The 24,217-nt window shown below is 42.6% G+C and overlaps 3 protein-coding genes, 1 long non-coding RNA gene and 1 other non-coding gene across 6 annotated transcripts; 4 read left to right on the forward strand and 1 right to left on the reverse strand.

Annotated features, from left to right (window-relative positions):
• Nucleotides 1–52: 52 nt before the first annotated feature.
• ctdspla (CTD (carboxy-terminal domain, RNA polymerase II, polypeptide A) small phosphatase-like a) lies at nucleotides 53–13,125 on the reverse strand. Of its 2 annotated transcripts, XM_037279851.1 has the most exons (8): nucleotides 12,803–13,124; nucleotides 5,291–5,457; nucleotides 4,534–4,566; nucleotides 3,195–3,296; nucleotides 2,142–2,198; nucleotides 1,423–1,515; nucleotides 866–1,051; nucleotides 53–781 (listed from the first exon to the last, which is right to left on the reverse strand). In XM_037279851.1, the coding sequence occupies exons 1-8, from the start codon at nucleotides 12,876–12,878 to the stop codon at nucleotides 656–658; spliced, it is 840 nt and encodes a 279-aa protein (XP_037135746.1). In that variant the 5' UTR covers nucleotides 12,879–13,124; the 3' UTR covers nucleotides 53–655. The 2 variants fall into 2 exon arrangements, with proteins under 2 accessions (XP_037135746.1, XP_037135747.1); XM_037279852.1 differs by lacking the exon at nucleotides 4,534–4,566 and having other exon boundaries at nucleotides 12,803–13,125.
• LOC119139294 lies at nucleotides 8,605–12,057 on the forward strand. The gene is made up of 2 exons (XR_005101338.1): nucleotides 8,605–8,636; nucleotides 11,365–12,057. It is a non-coding gene; the product is annotated as an uncharacterized LOC119139294 (long non-coding RNA).
• A 1,437-nt stretch (nucleotides 13,126–14,562) lies between the features above and the next one.
• On the forward strand, nucleotides 14,563–19,211 carry LOC119139146 (glycine--tRNA ligase-like). The gene is made up of 17 exons (XM_037279562.1): nucleotides 14,563–14,867; nucleotides 15,516–15,617; nucleotides 15,680–15,782; nucleotides 15,843–15,984; nucleotides 16,236–16,324; nucleotides 16,456–16,532; nucleotides 16,593–16,738; nucleotides 16,802–16,951; nucleotides 17,057–17,219; nucleotides 17,282–17,446; nucleotides 17,517–17,624; nucleotides 17,703–17,848; nucleotides 17,925–18,010; nucleotides 18,079–18,188; nucleotides 18,264–18,357; nucleotides 18,520–18,710; nucleotides 18,787–19,211. Exons 1-17 carry the CDS (start codon nucleotides 14,613–14,615, stop codon nucleotides 18,910–18,912), a joined length of 2,253 nt encoding a protein of 750 aa, XP_037135457.1. The 5' UTR covers nucleotides 14,563–14,612; the 3' UTR covers nucleotides 18,913–19,211.
• On the forward strand, nucleotides 16,030–16,164 carry LOC119139644. The gene has a single exon (XR_005101394.1). It is a non-coding gene; the product is annotated as a small nucleolar RNA SNORA84 (small nucleolar RNA).
• LOC119139601 (glycine--tRNA ligase-like) lies at nucleotides 19,046–24,199 on the forward strand. The gene is made up of 18 exons (XM_037280410.1): nucleotides 19,046–19,094; nucleotides 19,597–19,799; nucleotides 20,271–20,372; nucleotides 20,487–20,589; nucleotides 20,648–20,789; nucleotides 20,854–20,942; nucleotides 21,232–21,308; nucleotides 21,391–21,536; nucleotides 21,623–21,772; nucleotides 21,855–22,017; nucleotides 22,157–22,321; nucleotides 22,389–22,496; nucleotides 22,632–22,777; nucleotides 22,938–23,023; nucleotides 23,099–23,208; nucleotides 23,300–23,393; nucleotides 23,548–23,738; nucleotides 23,880–24,199. Exons 1-18 carry the CDS (start codon nucleotides 19,046–19,048, stop codon nucleotides 23,991–23,993), a joined length of 2,238 nt encoding a protein of 745 aa, XP_037136305.1. The 3' UTR covers nucleotides 23,994–24,199.
• The last annotated feature ends 18 nt before the right edge of the window (nucleotides 24,200–24,217 follow it).

The raw sequence follows: 24,217 nt of genomic DNA on the forward strand, positions 1-24,217 counted from the left end.
TGGCATGATTAGTTTTCAAAAGTCTTCTGCAGCAACACACGAGGACACAAAGTGAGTGTGTGCAAACTTGCAGCTTTAATCATGTTGTACAGTACCATTTCCATTTTTTTCCCCCATTATATTAATACGCACCCGATTCCTTTGCTGAATCCCCCAACAAATAGAACTTCACATCATCTAGGCTAATTAATATATTTTTCTCAACACTGAATCAGTGTTCATCATCTGCGAGGAACCAAAGTGACTCAAAAGAGTAATGCGTCATTAATTTAATCCAACAAAATCACATTTTCTTGTTAAATAGTGTGGCAATAATTCAGATTAACGCTTAGCTTAGCTGTTGTTTTTTTTTTTTTTTTTTGGGAGTGGGACTGGGAGAGGGGTTATTGGAGTAACAAAGTGCACCCCCTACCCAACATGAGGAAACCAGCACAGTAATGAAGGCACTTCATTCTGAAAGAGAAAACAAAGTAACATCTTGCAGGAGAGGAAAAAAACCAAAACGTCACCCACTCTGGAACGAAACTTTTTTTTTTCTTCTGGTAACTAAAATATGACTTTGATAGAAAAAGTACTTGTTTTAAGTATGTCTTCTTCTTATAAACATGGATTATGTACATCAAGTCTCTTGAGGGGGTTTGGGGGGGGCACCCTGCTACCTCTCCCTCAGGCTCTGTAAGAGGCTGTAAACGTCGTCCTCCTTGCTGAGGCCTTCGAAGATGGGCAGCAGCTCCAAGAGTTCCCTGTCGGCCATGTCGTCGAACCACGACTGCACCGGCACCTGAGGGACCCCCCGGAAAAAATAACGACCCTGAAGTTAATTGACTGAGGCAAATCTTGATGCACATCAACTGTTGTTACTCACGGCGTTTTCAGGGTGGAAGATGTAGGAGGCAGGCGAGTTGTCGACAATGATGACCTTGCCGAGCTCTCGGCCCAGCCGGCTGAGGTCTTTGACGTAGTTTCCTCTGTGGAACACACAGGATTCCCTGAAGAGACGAGCGCGGAACACTCCCCAGCGGTCCAGGAGGTCTGCCACGGGGTCCGCGTACTGGAAAGCGTGACATGGCGCAGTCAGACCAGACGACATTATGGGCCATTTTCAAGCAATTTGTCACAATATGAAATAATCACACCCGCTTACTGTTGGGATTTCAAACTGGACGACTGACTGTTGTATACATTTGTCCACCAGATGGCGGTATTTCCCCTCATTCAAATCATGCAGTATTATTTTACATTTTACTAATCTTGAATAAATAGCATGTATAGAAAAAGAAATCTCAGCATTGACTCCATCTCAGGGAATGAACATTTATATATAATTGTATATAATATACATTTTATAAATATGAAAATAACATTTTTATCGCCGCTTTTATGTTCTTTAGTGAGGCTATTTCAAGGACTTGTTGTATTGACCTTAGCTAAACTGGCGGTGAAAAGGACACATTCAAACAGCTCCCCCATCCTTTGCAGGAACTCGTCCACGTGAGGCCTTTTCAGCACATACACCTGAAACGCAATATTAGTTTACACCAGAAATGAGAAAATCGACAGCTTTCATAATATTCCATATCTCCGCTGCCCTGGTCCTCCGCAGGTGTCCGGGGAATAGCCGCTGCTCCCGAGTGCAAGTAATCAAGAAGAGGCCGAGTTTGACGCAAAAAGCCTATCCTGGATTACTTGAACCAGGTCGCAGCTACATGTCAATGGCTGCTCCATCACAATTGTTCATGACAAGAAAAATAAGGAAATATATAAATAAGAATAATAAATAAATACATACATAATAAATGCTACAAATAGTATAAAATTATGTCAAATATCAATTGAATACAAGTACAAAAATAAGTACCAAATAAAATAAGTTCAAATATAAAAATTCATTACTAACAAAACATCGTACAATTTTAAATAAAGTACTACAATTATAATAAATTGGAAATAATTATGTGAATGCCCAAAAATACAGAAAATGTATGATTCTTTCAAAGTAAGTATAATTAAAAATAGATAGCATTTTGAATATATGACTCTGCTGTCTTTTCTCCATATGTGCACTTCTACCTTGTGTATTGATGCAAAAAAAAACAAAATGTTTGCCCAAACTGGTATTTGTGGTGCATGTGAGCGCATACCTGATGAACAGTTCCATCAATCTCCACCGGAACGATGAAGTCTGCATTGCTAATAGGCTGCGAGGCAAACACAAGGAGACGCAGCGTTATCCAATCAATCACATAATGAGTGTCGGGGGCACACAGAGGTGAAAAACACCAGAGAGACTCTGCTGCAGAAGCGGAGGAGACGCAGCGCGGGAACGTAGGTAGGAGATAAAAAGAAGGGGAAGAAAATTGTCAAAACTAAAAATGAACTGTAACCAAAAAAAAAACAATAAAACAAATAAAAAATGATAAAATCAACGACGCAATAAATAAAAATAAGTCCAAATAATTCATTAAAATCTAAAACTATTTTTTTCAAAACTACTCAAATGATTGGCAAGCATTTACATAAATGTATATACGTAACTGCATGCCATCATAATTTATTCATAATCTAATTTATATCATCACTCACATAAAATTTCAAGCACATCCAGTGTTGTACGCAGCTCCATTCTTAATACATAACACCAAGTACTATATAACTCTCTATATGCGTTATGTAACATGTCTATTTCTGCCCGCCGTTCCACACACGTGGCTTTTGTCCAGCATTCTAATTTGCATGCCGTCAAATGGCTCCAACCTACGAACCTTCCCAACGAGACGTCGATCTACAGAAAGTTTCACGTTGATTTATAACATCGCCTGAAAGCATTTCCTGTTGATTTATGAAGCGCAGGCACGGTTGTGTAAACAAGAAGCTGCAGCGTGAATCACTTGTTTGGTTTTGTTTTGTTTGGATGATTTTTGACATATCCGTAGAGCAAAACAGCCTGCTGGACGTTCCCATGTGTGTTTGCGTGTGACCTCGTGCTGCTCGCATGTGACTCTGAGTAATGGGTGGACTCGATGCACCGTGTGGACATATTTCTTTGTCGTCCGCCACTGAGACGCTGCGCAGCGGAGCATACGCATCAAATTATAAAAACGAGTCTCATATATTTGCCCTTTGCAACAACAATTATTAAAAAAAAACATTGAAAAAGGGATCAATTAAAAGTAGTTCTACGGCACCGTTCGTACCTTGAAGGAGCTGTGAACGAGCGTCTCGTCCAGGTCGATCACCACGCAGTTCCTGCCATAGTCTGCTATACTGACCTCGGGCAAGAGGAACTTGGCTGGAGGCTGCCGAGGCAACACACACACACACACACACAATTTTTAATGAATTATTCACGCAGTTTCATCACAGGAAATGATGCTTACACACCGACGAAAATTTGATCAACGATTAATAAATCAAATTATTTCAAGTTAAAAGACGTACTACACAGTCAAAAACAGTCGGATTCGTGTTGAGGTCATTTTTCTGCCACTAAATGGGATCAGCGTTTCATGTTGGATGTTAGTGGTGAGAACAGAACATTTTTCTTTTCAAATTAAGAACAAATTAATTGAAACATGGATCAACTCTAGCCTCTAGTGACATCATGTTTTCCGACCAAATATTGTATGAATGCCGTATATTTATCGAATATCCAAATATATATACTCGAGCATTTTACAGAATCAAACCACTAGATAGCTTCTCGTGCTTGTTGTGATTCTACTTTACAGTGTCTACTTCAAGTGACCTCATATTGACTCTTTGACTGTGATGCCTTCGGGGACCGTGCGGGAAAGAAGGAAAAAAAAAAAGGAGGAGCACTCGGGTTTGTTGCCATAAAGGTCGCAGACTGACAGACAAGCGTGAAGCGACAGATGGTACAGCCACAGGGGGCACGCGTGCACACGCCAGCGCATGCACATTTTGCAATTCATGAATCTCTGATGTCTTTTTTTTTTTTTCTGAGAGAATCACTTGCAGTTTCACAATGACATTCTATTCCATGTGTTAAATGCAGGTCGAAAACAACTCTAAAGCTTCATTATCAAATTCCACGGGTCTTTTTAATACAGCGTAGTGGCAATTGATTGTACTGTAATAGATAGATGATTTCATTTAATCAAGTGTTCAAAGAAGATCCATTTGTTGTTGCAACGCGAAACCAGACAGGAGTTGGGCTCAAGAGAAAATCAATATATATTATCATATAAAAACTATAATTAGAACGTCTAGGAAGGCCAAATCATTGTGTTGAACAGTGGATTAGTCCGTTTGAAAATTCTCTGTTGTTGATCTTTTATTATTGCAAGCTGCTCCAACCCACTGCTGTAAAATTGGAATTTCCCTATTGCGAGACGAATAAGGGCCCATTCTATTCTATTATTTCCTCATACCACGCCTATCTATAAAGTTTAATGGCAATTAATCAAAGAATAGATGGGTGTGAACATGCAGCTTGAAGCAAGATGGGATAGCACAACAATAATAATAATGATAATAATAAATAAAATAAAATAATAATAGGATAGTACATACACTGGGGATGTGGTCAGCCTGCACCTGGTCACACTGGAGAAAGTAAACAGGGGAGGAAGGAGAGGAGAGCAGTGAGCAAAGAAAACAAAACGCTGCAAGAACATCAATATTGTAATCAACAAATGCACAGAAAGGGAGAGAGAGAGAGAGCGGGGTGCTTGTCAATAAAAAAGAGCCAGAGTTCCTGCAAATGACAAATAAAGCTGGACTGGACTCCGACAAACATGCGGGAGGGGCAGAAACTCCACTTTTTGCACAGCAAGGTTGGAGGCCCGCGCATTCCTCGCCTGAACGCGAGACATGTTTCGTGTAAACACGAGGAGGGATGGCCGGGTTATTTTTCATTGCGTTTGGAGCTTTTTAGGGGGCTTTTTGCACTTTCCCCAACTGCCTGCAACTTCACACGTCCACGCTACACTGGACAAAATGTGAGTCAAGGAGGGGGTCGAGCAAGGAGGGCCCAATCTGTTACAAATTAAAAAAAAAAAAGATATCGTGGAACAATCAAAGTCAAATCTAGTCGCTTGAGTGAAGTGGGAAAAAAATCAAGTGCTCTGTATTGGACAGCGCCGAACGCTACATGGCCAGTGAGCGAGCTTGTTCCTGCTCGCCGAGGATAGTAAACAACTTCTAGGTTCAGCGAGTTTGAAGCAGCTGGAAACATTTGCGGCGGCAAGACTTGAAAAAGAAAAAAAAACATCAACAAGCTCCTGGCAACAGTAAGCGTAGAGCACGTAGAGAGACAAATGGTTCTCACCTTGGGAGGAGCGCCGTTCTCCTCGGGAGGCGGCGGCAGGGCATGAGTCTTGTTGTTGACGGCCGGCGGTTCCACCTGGTAGTCATTGTAGTTGCGAAAGCAGCAGAAGAAGGGGCTGAAAATGCTCCGACTGCGGTGTTTCTTGAGGCTGCTGTTGGACTGGGACACTGGAAGAGTAATAGGGGTGGGGGTGATAGAGGTGAGGCGTGAAAAAGAACATCCATCCATTAAATGGAAATGCCACATGAGAACGAGAGCTGGGATCAAGACTAGGCAAATAGGACACACACAAAAAAAAACAAGAGTGGCCAAGTCAATCTTCAGACTTGAACCCTATAGAGCACCTCACTTGACGTTGTTCCTTGGCATCAAGATGCCTCAAACAGCGCCTAAGCAATACATTTGTCTAAATGAAGATTCGCATTAGTTCCGTGGCAAAAACAATGCCAAATGATGGTGCCAAAGGACTACTTTTGTCTTAATGAAGCTCCTCAACTTACTTTGACAAAGTCCTTATGCACCAAGAAGCCACACGATGGAATCAAGCTTCCTCGTGATTTACATGCTCATCAAACCATGTGACACACGCGGTCCAGCCATGCATGCTCAAGCCGCCTTCAGATTGACGCCTCAACCGTCCCCGGCTCGCTCTGACTACATCCGACAGGACGTGGGCAGTCCGTTGTCTTTGTTCTCGGCATCTTTGAAGTCTACTGCTCAATTCGGATCCTTCCCACGAAGCGACTAAATATAGAGCGGGCCACGTTATCGGAATCACCGAAGCATAAAATTAACATAACAAACGGTTAATGATGCCTCAATCATAGTGTCAGTCAAGATTTTAAAGTATTGCTGTCTAAAAATCTTTTTTATACTATAGGTGTGCTAAATATTATTATTTGTAACATTACTCCCTAAAATTGGTTAATTTTATTCAGTATTCAATATAAAAGAGTATTAAAATAAAAGATATTCAAGAAGTATTTGACTAAAAGTTAGTTAGCTATAATTTATTATAAATGATAGAAAAATCAATACACACCTGATTTCTCATTCCACACTTTTTTTTCATCATACCAGCTATGGGCACTTCTGTGTTTTTGTTTAAAAAGAAAACCACTATCCTATCCAAAACACATCAACCAAGATTGCGCTGTGATTGGCCACTTTCCAGGGGTGTAGTTTCGCACGCCAAGACATTTGAATTCAGCTTCCCCCTCAGATGGCCTCAAGTTATTCTTCTATCTACATTTTTGCAACTTGTATATTTCCCGCCAGGAAAAGTTGGTGAACGAGGGTTCCAAGAAAGGGCTTTGGTTCCACCCTCTCATCATTTAAACATGCCTTCCTTTCTTCCTTTGCACACAAACAACATAACTGAGCATCATCCGTAAAGAGCACATTCCGACAAAAACATTATCTGCATAAATATCAATTTCTCATTGGAACAGGTGCACAATACAGTGAAGACACTTGATCCAACACATACTCCTTTCAAGCGCCCTGTTACCTAATGTCGACGACAGTGGGGGGGAAGCTCAACAGCGGCCAATGGCAGCCCCCGGGCTGGGCGCCACGTGATCGGAGTAAACCTCCGACAAGACCGGAAAAAAAAAAAGCAGGAAATTCTCAGCATTCCTGACAGGAAGAGATAATCACCCCTGTGACCCAAAGCCTGGAATGACGCCAGGCTTCCGAGAGGGAGAGGAGAATATGATCCAGGGTTATGTCTGGCTCAGACGGCCTTGTTTACAGTCGCTTTAAAAAGCACAAGACGTGACTTGTTTATGTTTGGAACAGTAAATCCAGTTAATTATAGAGTAGATCGAATTTTACGTCTTTCTATTTCTCTGTCATGTATTGCGAACGACAATATAACAATATATTTTCTCTCTCTATATATTTTGCCCTACAATCTTCAGTTATTCCCCCAAATGATCCAAATAATTTTTCCGCTTGGCACTCGTGGTTGAGCAGTCATGCAGGTAAAGAGGTCAGTTGCGTGGCCGTCACTTTAATAATTCAGATGGAAAAACAGGGTCGCTTTGAAATGGCACGGCTGCGTGCATGGTATACTTATCAAACACCAAAATAAAATACAAGCGGAGCCGGCGGGATTCCAATGCTATATTTGCTGCAGTCGGTATATATGCCACATGGCCTCAGGCAGTATTTCAGAGATAATCATTTTAATCCTGTAGTTTAGATTTTCAGACCTGGACATACACCAGTGTGGGGAATCCCTGATTTTTTTCATCTATTTAATTTTATATTCAGACATTGATATCTTCTGCGCCTTTTTTTTTTTTTTAAGGAAGCGGGAAATGGGTGGGGTTTTCTACTAATGTTTCGTAATCGGTATAAAGACACGAATGTGTGGGGTGATGAAATTTGTCATGATTAAAGTCACCAAAAAAACTATTATAAGCACAGAGAACTGCTTTGACGCCGTTAAAATGCAGTCACAAACAACATAGTTAAAACAAATAAAACAATGAAGTCGTAAAATGAGACAGAAAAAATAAGTCTCTGGCAGTGTGTGAAGTGATTCATCTTTTGAATGGATCTCCTACTAAAATCTTGAACTCATCCGCACACAAGCTGAGTTGTAACACCCGAGCATCTGTGCATCATCACAATATGCAAACACACACACACCTGGGCCAAGTCAAGTGATGTCAGATGAGCTGAGGATGCAGTTCAAGCAGTGCATGAAGTAGCAGAGCTAGAAGTACTTGTATCTCAAATCATCCTTCCCCATTGACAAAAATGGAAATGCAATTAATCTGTTCCATCCTTCCAAAACAACAACAAACATTTCTAATGAATTTTAACACACTATAATATAGGACACAACACAATAGAATGCAATGAATTAGAGTTTTTGCCACACTTTTTGCTCCAATTTACTGGGCATTGTGGTGCTCCTTCGGTTGTGTGCACATTAGAGAGCCATATTGGAAGATGTATGATATATTTATGTGTTTTCTGTTGCAGGTTTGCGACGGCAGGGGAAGGGGGCTGACAGCTGCAAGTGTGTTTGTGTGTGTGTGTGTGTGGTGGTAGTGGGGGGATTAAAACACTGAGCGCTCAGCGAAGAAATAATGAGCGCGATGAGACTGTGCCGCTACAGTTACGCAACCAGACTGTGAAGTTCCTCCCCACCCACGGAGCTGACATCCACTTTGGTGTTTTCCTAACCGATGGCAAGATGGATGGCTGTGCGATGTGTGAGGTTAAATTATTTTTACGCAAGCTAGAACCGATTAATTCTTTATGCATCATTATTATTTAATTATAGTCTTATGTCTTGTGTGCAGCATTGTGTTACAGCTTCGAATGAAAGGTGAGACTATCTTGTTGAATCCTGCAGTACAATCTCTTCAAAAATCCAAGGATATTTTGAAATGGGTTGTTTCGCAACATCAAACTTACCCATCTGACACACTCCAAAGAGCAAATACATAAAAAGGGATCAAGGTAAGCACCTTGGATCCCCCCGCCTCCCTCCTTCTGCACAACTTCCAGGAAAATACATACTTCTCTTCATTCAGGCAGTCTCCTTTGAAGCAAAATTCCATTCATATTTAAATAAAGAAGACTGTTCTTATTGAGAAAAAAAAGTGTTAACATCAGAAGAACTATTGAAATGGTTTTAAAGACTGAAAGGGAACATTTTATAGCTTGGATAAAAACAGTTGGATCTCTGTCCATCATTTGTGAAATCAAACAAGGAAATCTTTTGTTCTCTTATTTGTCAATATGTCTGTGAGTGAGCCGCTCTGCACTTTAACCCCATCGTTATATAAGAGTAGGGCTGAACAAATAATCAAATCATAATGTGAGGCTGCAATATCGAGAATAAAAAAAAAAAAAAAAACACCAACTCTGCTTTAATTAGTGTGCTCAGAATAAACCAATCACAATTAAGATAAGTTTAAAGTGCATCTGGTTAATGCAACAGGATGGACTAATTTCAGCGAGACAAAAAATATGGTATGTTAAGTATATCATAGTCAAAGAAACTGCAACTGAAAAACATTGCATTGTGGAACTCAATTTCATGTAAAAAGACATAAATAGAAACAATCCCCAGCGGCGGAGAGCGATCCCGCACATTCGTTTAACAAGCTCATCAGTCACGGAGCTTACAAGACACACGATTGGCTTCTTCACAATCAGCTAGTTGGTACGATACTGGGAAAAAATGTTTGTTTGGTTGTTGTTTTTTTTTTAAACACGCTTCCCGCTGAGATCATCTTCTTCTCTGGAATAGACTCATAAATCTGGACTAAGGGGCGCCGCTATTCCGCTCGCTGTCATGGAGAGCGCTCCATCGGGATATTGACGTTAGTGGGGGCGGTTTCGGATTGACACGCAGCCGCCTTCCATACTAAATACTAACCTCGCAAACGTTCTCATTTTTTTTTAGCCTTCAGTGGGGCCTAGAAGAAATTCCTCGCTACCGTGACACCTCATTATTTACACCTGGCATTTTTAGGGGTAACCTACACATAAAAAAAACATGTCGAGAGAATTTCATGAATAACAGCTTGCTTCCCGTCAGACCCGACCACTTAAAGGCTGAAGGTTCATTTGTAGCCTTGAGATGCCCTCAGAGATGACTTTGCATCTAGTGGAGGGAGGAAAGCTCCACTGCTGGGTGGAAAGCACACATGATGAAAAACACTTGACTATTTGGATCTCCAAGCCATAAAAAGGCACCCAAACATCAACAAATTATCCAATTTCAGGTTGCTAAGTGAAATTGAAATCTCTCGAATCAACTATTTATTTTCCCCTTAGTTGTGTGTGACAAATTCCTTAAAATAAAGACTTATGCTCTCTTCATGACATGTCCGCCGACAGGTTTGAGAAGCTAAAAGGCTAATCAGATTGGAGTAATTGGCTGATCCACTCAGAACTATCTGCGTGTGGGGATATCACAGCAAAAGCTTCTCCACGAAGCCTTTTGAAGCGAGGGTCCGCCTGCTTATTACAGGCCGTTGCATCATTCCGAGCAAGACGCCAAAGAAAAAGTTGGGAAGAGAATTAAACATCTGCTCGGGGTCTGTGATATAGTGGTTATAAAAACTCGACTCAATGCTTTTGAAATGCTTGCGATTAAAAATTATGACACAAAGATGAACAGAACATTAGGGCAAAAACCTTAAGGCTTCTGCTAGAAAGTAGAAAAATGTCAAGAAAAGCTATTGAGTAGATAGAATAGAATACGTTCTGAAAGGATTATATTAGACTCATTAAGATCACAAACAGCTGTCAATCAAACAGGAGTGTGTAGACTTTTAATATCCACCACATCTCATTCGGTGCTTGTGTCTATCACCAAACGTAACCTCGGCTTGACTTTGGGATGTTATATTCTATAGAGGGTAACCAAGCACATTATCATTCCCAGGCTTGCTTCAATTCACGCCATCCATAATGCATGAAGATACAATCTCCACCTGACCAAACGTCTAATAAAATTCGCCTCTAATGACTTACTACAACGTTTCGAGTCAGAATGAAACTGATAGGACTCTGGAAATAGCCTATTGTAAAATATGAGCGTGATTCAAATCGTGTGTATGTCATCTTAGATTGTTATCTTAGTTTGAGAACGTTTCTACAATGGGATTTTGCATTACAATCTATACATAAATCACTATATGATTATAAATAAGTTTTGAATCAATTAGAATTTTATTCTTTTAAATCACCATATGAGGACATTTCTAAGTGATACCCAGATGTATACATATTTTTTTTTTGGTATATGTAGGATGTAAAAAAACACATCATCCAAACATTTTTCTTGGACCACAAACCAGTACTAAAATTCAATGGGTTCTTCCTCTACCCCTTAAATAAATATTTCTTGCACACATACTAATGGGGGGTGTGTGGGGGGGGGGGGGGGGGGGGGGTAAAGGTCATGTTGATGCAGATGGTGAAATTCTGCATTAAGTTTATTTAATGATGCCAAGTGAGAATTCGCTGAGTCATGAGATTGATTCACGTGGAGCTCAGTGGAGGGTGACTGCTGTACGATGACCTTTTCTCCCACACAGGATGGGGGTATGACATGTGGCCTGGATCCAGAAGACCCCCATTGGAAGCTCATCGGGACAAAAGAACTCGCCATACGATCTCCTTGCGATAGTTGGTTAGCAATAACGATAATACTTGGTGGTACGATTACTTGATAAAACACAATCGCTCTGAGAAAAAAAAAGTAAATTGCAGAACTCACTATGACATCATTTCAATATTTTGACACTGCAATAAAGAAAATACACGACACGATAAACCAATCAGATCTAATGTAACTAGAGAGGGAAACAAAAAAGTGTTAAAATCGCACAATCCGAGATATCCACCCTGGCTTTGCACTTCGGCCAAAACAAAACGCATCAGCCGTGAAACGTCTGGTTTAGCGCTCATTCAGACTGATCTGCGCAGATTAGCGACAAAGTAAATGAAAACTGAAAATCTCCCGAAAAAAAACTCACTGGAGGATTTGCCACTGACACATGGTGAACTCCAGTGCAAAAACCTTTCCCTTCAATGATCTGCAGCGCCGAAATTCGCCAAACTGCAGGTTGGGCCTCAAAATGAGTCGATTAAGTTTGTTATTCAGTCATGCTTCATTTAATAGCGGGGACATGATGTATTTTGTACAGAATTCTTTTGCATTGAGCTGTACTGGACCATTGTTGTTGGTCTTGTAGTCATAAATTCTGTTCTCAAATTCCGGATCCAAAGTTGGCTGCAAGCTTCTTGTGTGAAATTTGCCTACCCTCTAAATGTTTATGGACAGTCTACCTTCCGCCTACATTCCAAAAACATGACATCTCATCAAGACTCTAAATTGCACATAAGTGTGAATATACAGTAAGTGTGAATGGGCTGTTGGGTCCAAAGTCAGCTCGGACAAAGCTTCAGATCAACCTCTTTCAGAAAAACACAAGCACTGGAGAATTGGGTGGAAGCATATATATATTATGAGTTAAAAAAACAAAAACATTAACTAAACATTGTTTTTCCACTGCTGTACTATAAACAGCGCAAATTTTGCATGCTGCACACAATAATAGAAATACAATAAAAACTAGAATAAGCACAAAGGAAGAACAATTTCGGGTTCCAAGCAACATTTGCATATCTATTTGTTTTACTCGAGGTAAACCCAGCAATTTTTTGTCAGTAAGCGACATAAACAACGACTGAAAGGACCCGCCCCCTGTTGCAAAGGAAGCAGCTATGTGCAATCACACGCGAAAACATGTCAAAATCGTTTAAATCAAGTATATTTTGATAAAGGGGTACATATAACAAGACGTTTAATGTCAACAACGGAGGTGTAGCATCCGAGCATTTGTTATTGCAGTATTCGGTGTCCTCTGCACCCTGCAATATTTTTTTTTACACACGGTGAACGGAGAGGAAAAAAAAAAAAAAAAAACATGGAAGCGTGCCTTAATAAAGCAAGGAATGCACGTCTCTTACCTTTGTCTTGACTCGCGCAAATGCTTTCCTCCTCTTTGGGATTTGCAACCTGTGTTATAATGGACGTGTTGTCCATGGAAAAAGCGAGATGTGGTGTGCCTTCGTGGGGCTGCACCGTGTTATTCCTCGGCGAACATGACTGTCAAAGCCAGTCGACTACAAATCCCAGGAGACTTTGCAAACCGGCCGCTGCATCATGACCCGTTCATGCGTGTGGGGGACACCGCAACATTTAAGCAGGATGGGGGGGGACTATATTTGAAGAAAAATAACTCCGTCCCTGTGCGCTTCCCCCGTGCACACTTTATTTGTGTTACCGCATCCACAGCTAAGTGGCGCTATACGTGCTCCTGACACTGTAAAGCCACGCCTCCCAGGAACCCCCCCTCCCTCCCCATACTATGACAGGGGTGGGCAACCTGCGGCTCGTGGTATACCCACCCATACTTTCAGTATACATCGTTATGTAAAAACCTCAGAAGAATCGGTAGAAAAATAATTAAATGAATAAATTAACTCACAGTTGCTGTCATAAAAACGAAAATATGTATATTACCAATATATCACTGCACATGTGGCATTGAATGCATCTTAAAGTGTCCATCCTCCTATACAGATGAACAAACATTATTCATGCAGGTTCATTTGTGGAGGAGAATAAGTCCAAAGTGCTTCCCTGGTTCTTTGCCAGCAGGGACAACGTCCAAGTTCACCTTCCCTGTCTGTCACTTTAGTGCCGCACAGGCCCACCCAGCCCTGACTGACCTCACCTGAACTTTTAATGGAGGACGCTGGTGCAGCTTTTCACCGTTCATGTGTAACATGGTGCAATTGTACGTCTGGGTCACTTTTAAATATGACAGGGCAATTGACTCCAGGACAATGAAGGTTCCATCTATCCATCATGTTTAAAGTAAAGGAAGTACTTGTCTGCTAGCCTAATAACATTCTAACACACATAAGGCACTCAGTGACTCCTTTCACTTTTGTTAGATGAATTTATTTCCTGATGTCTTCTACTTTTATAAGATAAGATTGAATGTTTCACTTCTGAGTCATTCCTTTAACAGCCAGTTGGACTCTACTCTTTCTGAGCTAATTGAGTGGCCCTGCCTGGAGTCACGTACATTGATGAATGATTAAAATACATATGGTTGTGATATTTGCTTTGATAAACCACAGATGATCAGGCTCGTTATCTTCAAGCACATGTGGCGTGCTTGCAGACGCCTTGAATGTTTAGCTCAGTACAAAACTTCTCCTGCAGCCTTCTAATAAAACTAAATGTAAAAACATGATTACATAAAAGATTGCACCAACTTCCTTAGCTGGGTAATAAAAATATCCACGCACTTTCCCCCCATTTATAACTTTCCTCAAAATGCTTTTGTTTTTTTAAAACAGTTTCTTCGTTTTCTTTTTGGGTGAAGTCAACCACGCATTCTGATTTACAGATTGATTAGAATTACATTGTAAATCAATGACCTCCAGTCGCTGCGCCTTAAACATGCAGTTCTAGTGACATCTAGCGGACAGTACCCTAACAACACCCAAGTAATTCAGATGAAGTAACTAGCCAAATAAAGACAATATTTTCGAAAACGTAAGTTGTCTAGAGTCTCGAGTGCCAATTTCTATTTTTTTTCCTATTCTATTAAAACAAGTTAATTTGTGGCGAATCTGCAGATGCGTGATTTAGCTTGATTTTTCCTTTAAGCTGAGACGAAAGTGCGGGCAATGTATGCAAACAACGTTTACTTCACAGCAGAACGATTTCATCATTCTTGTCTTCTCGCATTACTGGCTGTCCATGCTGGTTCTTCTCCGCAGGGCTGCTGCATCGGCGCTGCTGAGGACCACCCCCGACATTCCCTCCCTCTGTTCGGTGCTACAGGTCCGGTGTGTTTGGTTTGATCGCCTTCAGAACCGGCCCTTTTCCACGTCAGCGCCCCTTTTCACTAAGAACAAGAAGAAGAGCCTGTGGCAGCAGCGGCTGGAAGGACGAACAATGGACGGCGACATGGAGCAAATCCTTGCCCCCTTGAGGCTTGCAGTCAAGGAACAGGTAATATTAGGTTATACGTGGAGTAAAATATTTTCATGGCGACGCTGCGTTTAGTTTCAGACCAAGACAGTCCATCCCAGGCAATGAATGGGGCTTTTCCAACTAGCTCGATGCTAACCCTCAAGACAAGCAGTCATGTCTGCGCCCTTTTGCCACGTTTCAATCGCGGCCACAGCTGAGGCTTTTTAAACTGGGTGTGGCTCAAGGAATGGGGAAGTTAATATATATTTTTAAATTATTTCAAAATAGTTTCTCCGTGAAGTAGGCTTTGGTTTGTCTTTTTTTTTTTTTTTGCATAAACATTTTGCTGCATCAAAACATGCCACAGTGGCTTTTTGATTCAAGTCTGTCAAGTCAATTTTGATTATTTTTTTTTAAAAGTCAACCAATGAATCAGTTTTATTTATATGTAAAAGCATAAGTAAGTGAGGATGAGCCTATTCAGCGCTTTAAAAACAAATATTTTTACCTGCATCTTAAAGACAGGGGTCAGTGGACAGACGCTAGGACAAGGCTGCATATATACTGATTGACAGCTACAGCAATTTTAAAAGGAGAAACTTGTCATCAAATTTGCCATTTAATTGGTTTAACATTTTCGATCTGTGTGCGCTTCACTTACCAGATGCCACCTGTCTGTTTTTACAGGGAGATCTGGTGCGGCAAATGAAGCAGGATGGCGCTCCTGATGTGGACGTTACCAAAGCGGTGGCAGAACTCAAAGCAAGGAAGCGGAATTTGGAGGCCAAGGTACGACAATTGAACACTCTGCAATCTTAAAGAGGATTAATAGCTCAAACTTGTGACCGCAGGAGCTGGCGTTGCAACCCAAAGACGACATTGTGGACAGGACAAAGATGGAGGACACTCTGAAGAGGCGTTTCTTCTATGACCAAGCCTTCGCCATCTATGGCGGTAAGATAAAGCTTGCATGGTTTTTTTTTTAAACTGCATTGACCACGTGGTGATTCTCAGGTGTGAGCGGCCTGTACGACTTTGGTCCGGTGGGCTGCGCCTTGAAGAACAACATCCTGCAGGCATGGAGGCAGCACTTTATTCAGGAAGAGCAGATCCTGGAGATCGACTGCACCATGCTCACCCCCGAGTCTGTCCTTAAGTGAGCCAAAATGACACTCGCGCACATTACGCTTGTGTTTTTTCCGCCTGGTGGTTCCCAGAGTCAGCTCTGAAATGCTGGACTTTGGGTTGTTTTTGACAGGCGCAAATTGACTCTGCGATTTCATGCATGGGAGCTGTCATTATCGCAGACTTCCATAGCCCGGTTGCAGAGACAGTCTTTAAAAGTGACTGTGTATAATATATCGTAGCAGCTGGAGACGTATTGAGCATTTTTGTTTGTGTCAACAGGACATCAGGACACGTCGATAAGTTTGCTGACTACATGGTGAAAGATGTCAAGAATGGCGAGTGCTTCAGGGCAGACCATCTTCTCAAAGGTAACCCTTTGGTGGACTTTGGTTTATGATATATAGTGAAAAAAAAACATTCTTCAGATCTAAATGGTCATTTATAAATGTGTGCTTAGCATGCCGGTGGAATAGTATTCAATGATTGTTTTCTTCTGTAGCTCACCTCCAGAAGATGATGGCTGACAAGAAATGTACTGCTGAGAAGAAGGCCGAGATGGAGGATGTCATCACGCAGGTCCGACCGGAACCTTCAGGGATTTACCTTGGATGACACAATTAACAGTATGTTCGACAGATGGACAACAACACCCAGCAAGAGCTGACCGACCTTTTCGTCAAGTACAACGTCAAGTCCCCTACCACAGGAAATGACCTCACAGCTCCCATCTCCTTCAACCTCATGTTCCAGACCTCCATCGGACCAGGAGGGAACATGCCAGGGTACAAAAAAAAAAAGAACAATGGTTAGGGTTAATGCAGACTAATGGTTGTCTTGATTTGTAGCTATCTGAGGCCTGAAACCGCTCAGGGAATCTTCCTCAATTTCAAGCGACTATTGGAGTTCAACCAGGGAAAGCTCCCTTTCGCTGCTGCTCAGATTGGAAACTCCTTCAGGAATGAAATCTCGCCTCGCTCCGGACTCATCCGCGTCAGGTGAGGGGGTCCAGATTTTTCCCTGTAGGTACAGCAACCTTTTTTTCATGATGCATTTCCTCCGGTACATGTATTCATGTGAACAAATCATGATTGTACCTTCAGAGAGTTCACCATGGCTGAGATCGAGCACTTTGTGGACCCCAGTGAGAAAGTCCACCCCAAGTTCTCAAACGTAGCCAACCTGGATATCCTGTTGTACTCCTCCAAGGCTCAAACCAGCGGCCAGTCTGCACACATCATGAGGCTCGGCGATGCTGTGGAGCAGGTAGGATAGATTGACATGTTGACAATTGGATGGCACTTATGTCCCTCTTTCTTGTCTTGAAGGGTGTGATCAATAACTCCGTCCTGGGTTATTTCATCGGTAGGATCTACCTCTATCTCACGAAAGTCGGAATAGCCAAAGACAAGCTTCGCTTCCGCCAGCACATGGACAACGAGATGGCCCACTACGCGTGCGACTGCTGGGACGCCGAAACCAAAACCTCCTACGTGTGTTTCTGTGCAACGTTTTAACTTGGTCTTAAAGAATTCCGCTAAACGTGGCCTTTGTCCCTCGCAGGGTTGGATCGAGATCGTTGGGTGCGCCGACCGCTCCTGCTTTGACCTGAAATGCCACGCCCAAGCCACCAAGGTGCCCCTGGTGGCAGAAAAGCCACTTAAAGAACCCATATCCTTCAAAAACACCTTTCTGTGTGTTTTACTGGGCCACGCACTTTTGGAAACGCCTCCTTAATGTCGGCCGCACAAAGTTGTAAACGTCGTCCAGTTTGAGCCAAACAAAGGAGTCATCGGCAAGGCGTACAAGAAGGACGCCAAGATGGTTATGGACCACCTGGCCATTTGCGACGAATGCTCCATTGCCGAAAAGGAGCAGCTCCTCAACGAGAACGGGTGAGTTGCAAAAGCTCAAGAGAATTTCACAGGTTGGCGATCTTTGAACGCAGAGAGTCTCTTTTGAATCCCGCAGAGAGTTCACCATCGAGGTGGGGGGAAAGACGTTCCAACTGACCAAAGACATGGTGGCTATCAAGCGATTTCAGAAGACGCTACATGGTGAGAGCTGAGGTCAAGCGGCACTTGTGGGAGCGGGCGCGCTTTATTTATTTATTTTCCCCCCGCAGTGGAAGAAGTGGTTCCCAATGTCATTGAGCCATCGTTTGGTATCGGAAGGATCATGTACACCATCTTTGAGCACACCTTCCACGTCCGGGAGGGCGACGAGCAAAGGACAGTAAGTAGAAGGAATTACGTACAAAATAATTTGTGCACATTTGAACTCATACAACCCCTTGTCGCCCCCCCCCAGTTCTTCAGCTTCCCAGCAACCGTTGCACCATACAAGTGCTCTGTTTTACCACTCAGTCAAAACCAGGATTTTGTGCCTTTTGTTAAAGAACTCTGTAAGTATTGCTTTTCAATAATACATGTCTATTTTTTAGAAAAGTGCGGTTTTGCCTATTTTGGGTCTTTAAATTTAGTTTCAAACAGACTTAAAAATGTAACTTGCCTTAAGCTGCAGAACCGCTGGGCTGCACCCGCTCACGTCTCTTCTCTCCTTTCAGCCGAGGCCATGACCAGAAACGGCGTGTCCTATAAGGTGGATGACTCTGCAGGGTCCATCGGGAGGCGCTACGCCCGGACAGACGAAATTGGCGTGGCGTTTGGCATCACCATCGACTTTGACACGGTCAACAAGACGCCACACACCGCCACCCTGAGGGACAGAGACTCAATGAGGCAGATCCGAGCCGAGGTACAGTACATGTTGTATTGGCAGCCAGTCCCCATATGCACTTTTTAAAAACTATATGAAATTGTTTTTTTTTCAGGTGAGCGAGCTGCCCGTGATCATTCGAGATTTGGCTAACGGTACTCTGACCTGGGCAGAAGTGGAGACCAAGTATCCCATCTTCGAAGGACAGGAGACCAGCAAGAGGGACGCGGTGGAGGAATGAAGTCCTTCTTTCTCTCTTCCGCCGGCAGGGAATAAAATATATGACACAGACTTTTGTTGCATTCGCATCACCAGAAGAACATCACGATGAGCTTTTACTGATCACGTCCACAAGGAGGAGCTGCATTTCAACCATGTATGACAACCACTCTTGTGTTTTCAAAAGGGAGAAACTGGCATCAGGTTGCGTCTTTGACAGAAGGAAAGACTGCTGTTGTTCTGCTTTTCAGGCTGACCGGATTGAGAAATTTAAATCTCTCAATAAAAAACAGCCAGCACTTACTGGACATCTACATACCATTTGCAACGTTTTCTCATTTGTGATCTATAAGGCTGACATAGGCCATAAGATTAAAATATACATATAAACTCTTTTGTGCAGGGGGTAATGCAATATAACAGATTTGAATTGTCATGGCTGCAAAAAAAAAAAAGTACCAAGACAAAAGCAGGATCGGAGGGGAATTTGAGACATGTATAAAAAATTAAGCAAGGAAAACTATTACAGAGGTATTCTAGTCCCATTTGTGCAACAGTCATATTTTGCACAATTTGAAAAAAATGTATCGGAGGGTGGGGCCCTTCAGTAGGTCACTTGGACACAGTCATAAAGAAACTGGCTTGCTAGAGTTTGGATGATGCAACTCTAAGCCTTGGTTTCAGACATCACTCGTAGTCTGAGAAGCAGAGGCAAGCACTACAGGCTCCTCCTGCTGGGCTGGGCTGGGCTGGGCCAGGCCGGAGAGGGATAAGGGAGCGCTGAGGAGAAAACAACCCGCACAGCTGGCTGCGGGTAGCGGCGGAGACAAACACTCACAAGCGGCTTTACTATTACGTGGCAACATGGAACAAACTTTGGCACCTTTGCGGGAGGCTGTGCGCGAGCAGGTGAGTTATTTTAGACGGATGGAAACCAAGTTGGGCGTGGATATGATCACTTTTGATTTAATGTTGATTTTTTTATGAACAAAGTCCAAATGGATATTTTTTCTCACACTCAGCTAAAATAAAGGCCAGTGAATACACTTTACAGTAGTTTGCATGGATGTATTTTACATTAGGTTATTTGAAATAAAAAGTTTCTGTTTCAAACTCACAACCTCCCACCTACTATAGTATGTGTGGTAAAGGTGACCTATAGCACACATATTCCATATAAGCCGTTAAATGTGCAACTACCTCTCAAAAGAATGCAAGTCTATTTATTTATTTTTTTTAATTCTGGTGTTTTGACAAAAGCTATATTGTTAATTATATATTGTTAAAACACCTCAGTGCTGTTTTTGAATTTAAAAAAAAATCTGTCTCCTTTTACTGAAATATAATAATGATAATAATAACATTCTGTGTTCTTTTCAGGGCGATTTGGTGGCCCAGCTTAAGGAGCAAGGAGCCCTCGAGTTGGAGGTGAATCAGGCTGTCACAGAGCTGAAAGCCCGGAAGAGAACTTTGGAAATGAAGGTACAATGTCTACTTCTTTGTTCCATTGTATTCGGCTTTCACTTTTGCTTAACAAAGCCGCCGCCTTGTCACAGTAATAATGAAACTACACTCACCTTATCTCACCACTTCCAGGAGCTTTCTTTACAACCCAAAGATGACGTTGTTGACAGGGTAAAGATGGACGACACCTTAAAGAGGAGATTTTTCTACGATCAGTCTTTTGCCATATATGGAGGTAAGATAAAGCAATATAGCGTAAAAGCTTGTAAGGTAAGTAAAATTTCTTTGTTCAGGTGTGGCCGGCCTGTACGACTTTGGTCCGGTGGGCTGCGCCTTGAAGAACAACATCCTGCAAGTTTGGAGGCAACACTTCATCCAGGAGGAGCAGATCCTGGAGATCGACTGCACCATGCTCACCCCCGAACCCGTCCTCAAGTGAGCCCACTCTCCCCCCTTTAAAAAAACAACTGAATATTAATAAATGTATTTTCTCAATCAGGACGTCGGGCCACGTGGATAAATTTGCTGATTACATGGTGAAGGACTCCAGGACGGGAGAATGCTTTCGTGCTGATCATCTCCTTAAAGGTGATCACGGCATTTTTTTTTAGTCACTAGTGCAATTTTGCAAATTTTTACAAACGAGCACCTGACATGTTTTTACTTGCTTTACTGGGTCACACATATGTAGGGTGGGCGGGGGTGGAATTTACTTTTGTAAGCTGTATCTCGTCTTTCTGGTGCGCTGGGATTGTTTTCACGATTCGTGTTAGCGAGATTTGACAAAGTACTCATGTTATATTAAAGCAGGTTTGACCTATAACATTTGAATTATAATTTGTCGAACTTGATCAAAAACTGTCTCTGCTGTCCACAGCCCATTTAAAGAAAGTCATGTCCAACGAGACGTGTACCCCTGAGAAAGTGGCGGAGATGGAGGACGTGATCACCCAGGTGGGTTCATGCGTGGGATGCCGAAATGATGTCATATCCTGTCACGTGCCAATCATGTCCTGTTCTTATGGATGTGCGCTAGATGGACAACTACACTCAGCAGGAGTTGGGCAATCTGTTCGTCAAGTACAACGTCAAGTCTCCCTCCACGGGCAATGACCTCACCTCTCCTATCTCCTTCAACCTCATGTTCCAGACCTCCATCGGGCCAGGAGGGAACACTCCCGGGTACTACTGCTGATTTAATCATGCTAAAAAAAAACATGGAATTCGTTCGCTATAGATGAATCGGCATTTTTTTTTTGTCTTGGCAGCTATCTGAGGCCAGAAACGGCTCAGGGGATGTTCCTCAACTTCAAGCGACTGCTGGAGTTCAACCAGGGAAAGCTTCCCTTTGGCGCCGCTCAGATCGGAAACTCGTTCAGGAACGAGATCTCGCCTCGCTCCGGACTCATCCGCGTCAGGTTAGAAAACTTTGCCGTTTGCCTCACTTGCTTCATTTTATCGTTGGACTAAATCGAGTAAAATTGTACCTTTATAATGTAGAGAATTCACCATGGCTGAGATCGAGCACTTTGTGGACCCCAACGAGAAGGTCCACCCCAAATTCTCAAACGTGGCCGACCTGGATATCCTGTTGTACTCCTCCAAGGCTCAGACCAGCGGCCAGTCGGCACAGGTCATGAGGCTCGGAGATGCTGTGGAGCAGGTAGGAAAAGTTTAGATGTTGAAAAATAATAAATAAATCATCAAGATCGATTTTCATCTTTTGTTGGTGAGTCCACTATATTAGGTTTTGCTTATGCAAACGTTTTCAATTATCATTCAGCATCATTTTCATCATTCAGGGCATCATCAACAACTCTGTGCTGGGCTACTTCATCGGCAGGATCTATTTGTACCTGCTCAAAGTAGGTCTTAGCAAAGACAACGTGCGCTTCCGTCAGCACATGGAGAACGAGATGGCTCACTATGCCTGCGACTGCTGGGACGCCGAGTCCAAAACTTCCTACGTAAGTCGATATTCTTTCCTCTCTGGTTTCAACCGAGATGGCTGATTTTTTTTTCATCTTTCTTCAGGGTTGGATCGAGATCGTCGGATGCGCCGATCGCTCGTGCTATGACCTGTCGTGTCACTCGCGAGCCACCAAGGTTCCCCTCGTGGCGGAGAAACCCCTCAAAGAACCCATATCCTGACTGCTCATCCAATTTAATCGAGTTTTGACCCAATTGAGACAAAATAAGGTGCTAGTGATTAAAGTAGACCGACATGACCGCTGTGGGAAGTTCTTGCAGTTGTGTTATTCCTTAATGAGTCAACACAAGGTGGTCAAAGTAGTGAAGTTCGAGCCCAACAGAGGCGCCATCGGAGCAGCGTACAAAAAAGACGCCAAGCTGATCTTCGAGTATCTGGACGCGTGCGACGAATGCTTTATTGGCGACCAGGAGAAGCGGCTCAACCAAAGCGGGTAATTGGTCATTTTTTAATAGAAATAAGCTGTGAAAACAGAGTTGCACAAGTGTGCACACCCTAACGGGATGTTCATAATTAACCTTCTCCTTCTTCTTTTTTTCACTTGGCATTTAAACAAGGGTGTGTAAACTTATTGTGTCATCTGTCTTATGCAGAGAGTTCAGCCTGTCAACAGAGGGCAAAACGTTCAAGCTTACCAAAGACATGGTCGCCATCAAGAGATTCCAGAAAACATTACATGGTAAAAAAAAGATGCCAAGTATGGTTTCACGTTGCATCGTGACACTCCCAATTCAATTCAAACAATTGCTCGCAGTTGAGGAGATCGTCCCCAACGTCATTGAACCGTCCTTCGGCATCGGCAGAATCATGTACTCCATCTTTGAGCATTGCTTCCATACGCGGCAAGGAGACGAACAGAGAACGGTGAGGACCACAAACATTTGTTGTTGATCCTTGTTTCAATTGTCTCTACTAATTGATCATTTTGATTCAATATCATTGATTTGTTTTGTAGTATTTCAGTTTTCCCGCCACTGTGTCCCCGTACAAATGCTGCATCCTTCCTCTGAGCCAAAATCAGGAATTCACACCTTTTGTCCAACAACTGTGTAAGTTCACTGCATTCACACTCAATGAAATATTAAATTAAAAAATACATTCTTCCATGTTGAAAGGTTAATGTGCACATCACTGACACCTAGTGGTAATAAATATACTAACCTCACTCATGCAGTTCCCCTGTTTGATTTTTGTCCTCATCAGCTGAGGCGTTGACCCGGAAGGGGGTGTCTCACAAGGTGGACGATTCATCTGGATCCATCGGGAGACGCTATGCTCGCTCCGATGAGATCGGCGTGGCCTTCGGCGTCACCGTAGACTTCGACACCGTCAACAAGACGCCACACACCGCCACCCTGAGGGACCGGGACTCCATGAGACAAATTCGTGTCGAGGTACATCAATGTGACTTAAAATAGATGTATGACATTTAAAAGCGTCTCATACATACCACACCGTGAATTTGTAGATTTTCACTCTTTGTAGCAGCATCTTGTGATGTTGTTGTATTAATAATAAACCCAATGGCGGTGCAGGTGGACGCTTTGCCGGGGGTGATTTGGTCGCTGGCCAACGGCGTGTCCACTTGGCCTCAGCTGGAGGTCAAGTACCCACTCTTTGAAGGACAGGAGACCAGCAAGAAGGAGTAACCAGCATTATTCAGGGAATCCTTATTGAGGAGCCATAACATATTTTTTAAAGGACTAGAAGACAAATATAAGGATGTGTACTGAATACTTACCACTAGCTGTCCCCCGTGGCACATTACTCATTCCACAAGACTTGACAATTCCCAAATGGAAGTGCAACAATAGTTGTGGCCATGAACTGACACAAAATATTTTTTACACCTCCACATTCAGCCTTGTTCTAA

Source organism: Syngnathus acus, chromosome 20, assembly GCF_901709675.1.
Source record: "Syngnathus acus chromosome 20, fSynAcu1.2, whole genome shotgun sequence".
Lineage (NCBI taxonomy): Eukaryota > Metazoa > Chordata > Actinopteri > Syngnathiformes > Syngnathidae > Syngnathus > Syngnathus acus.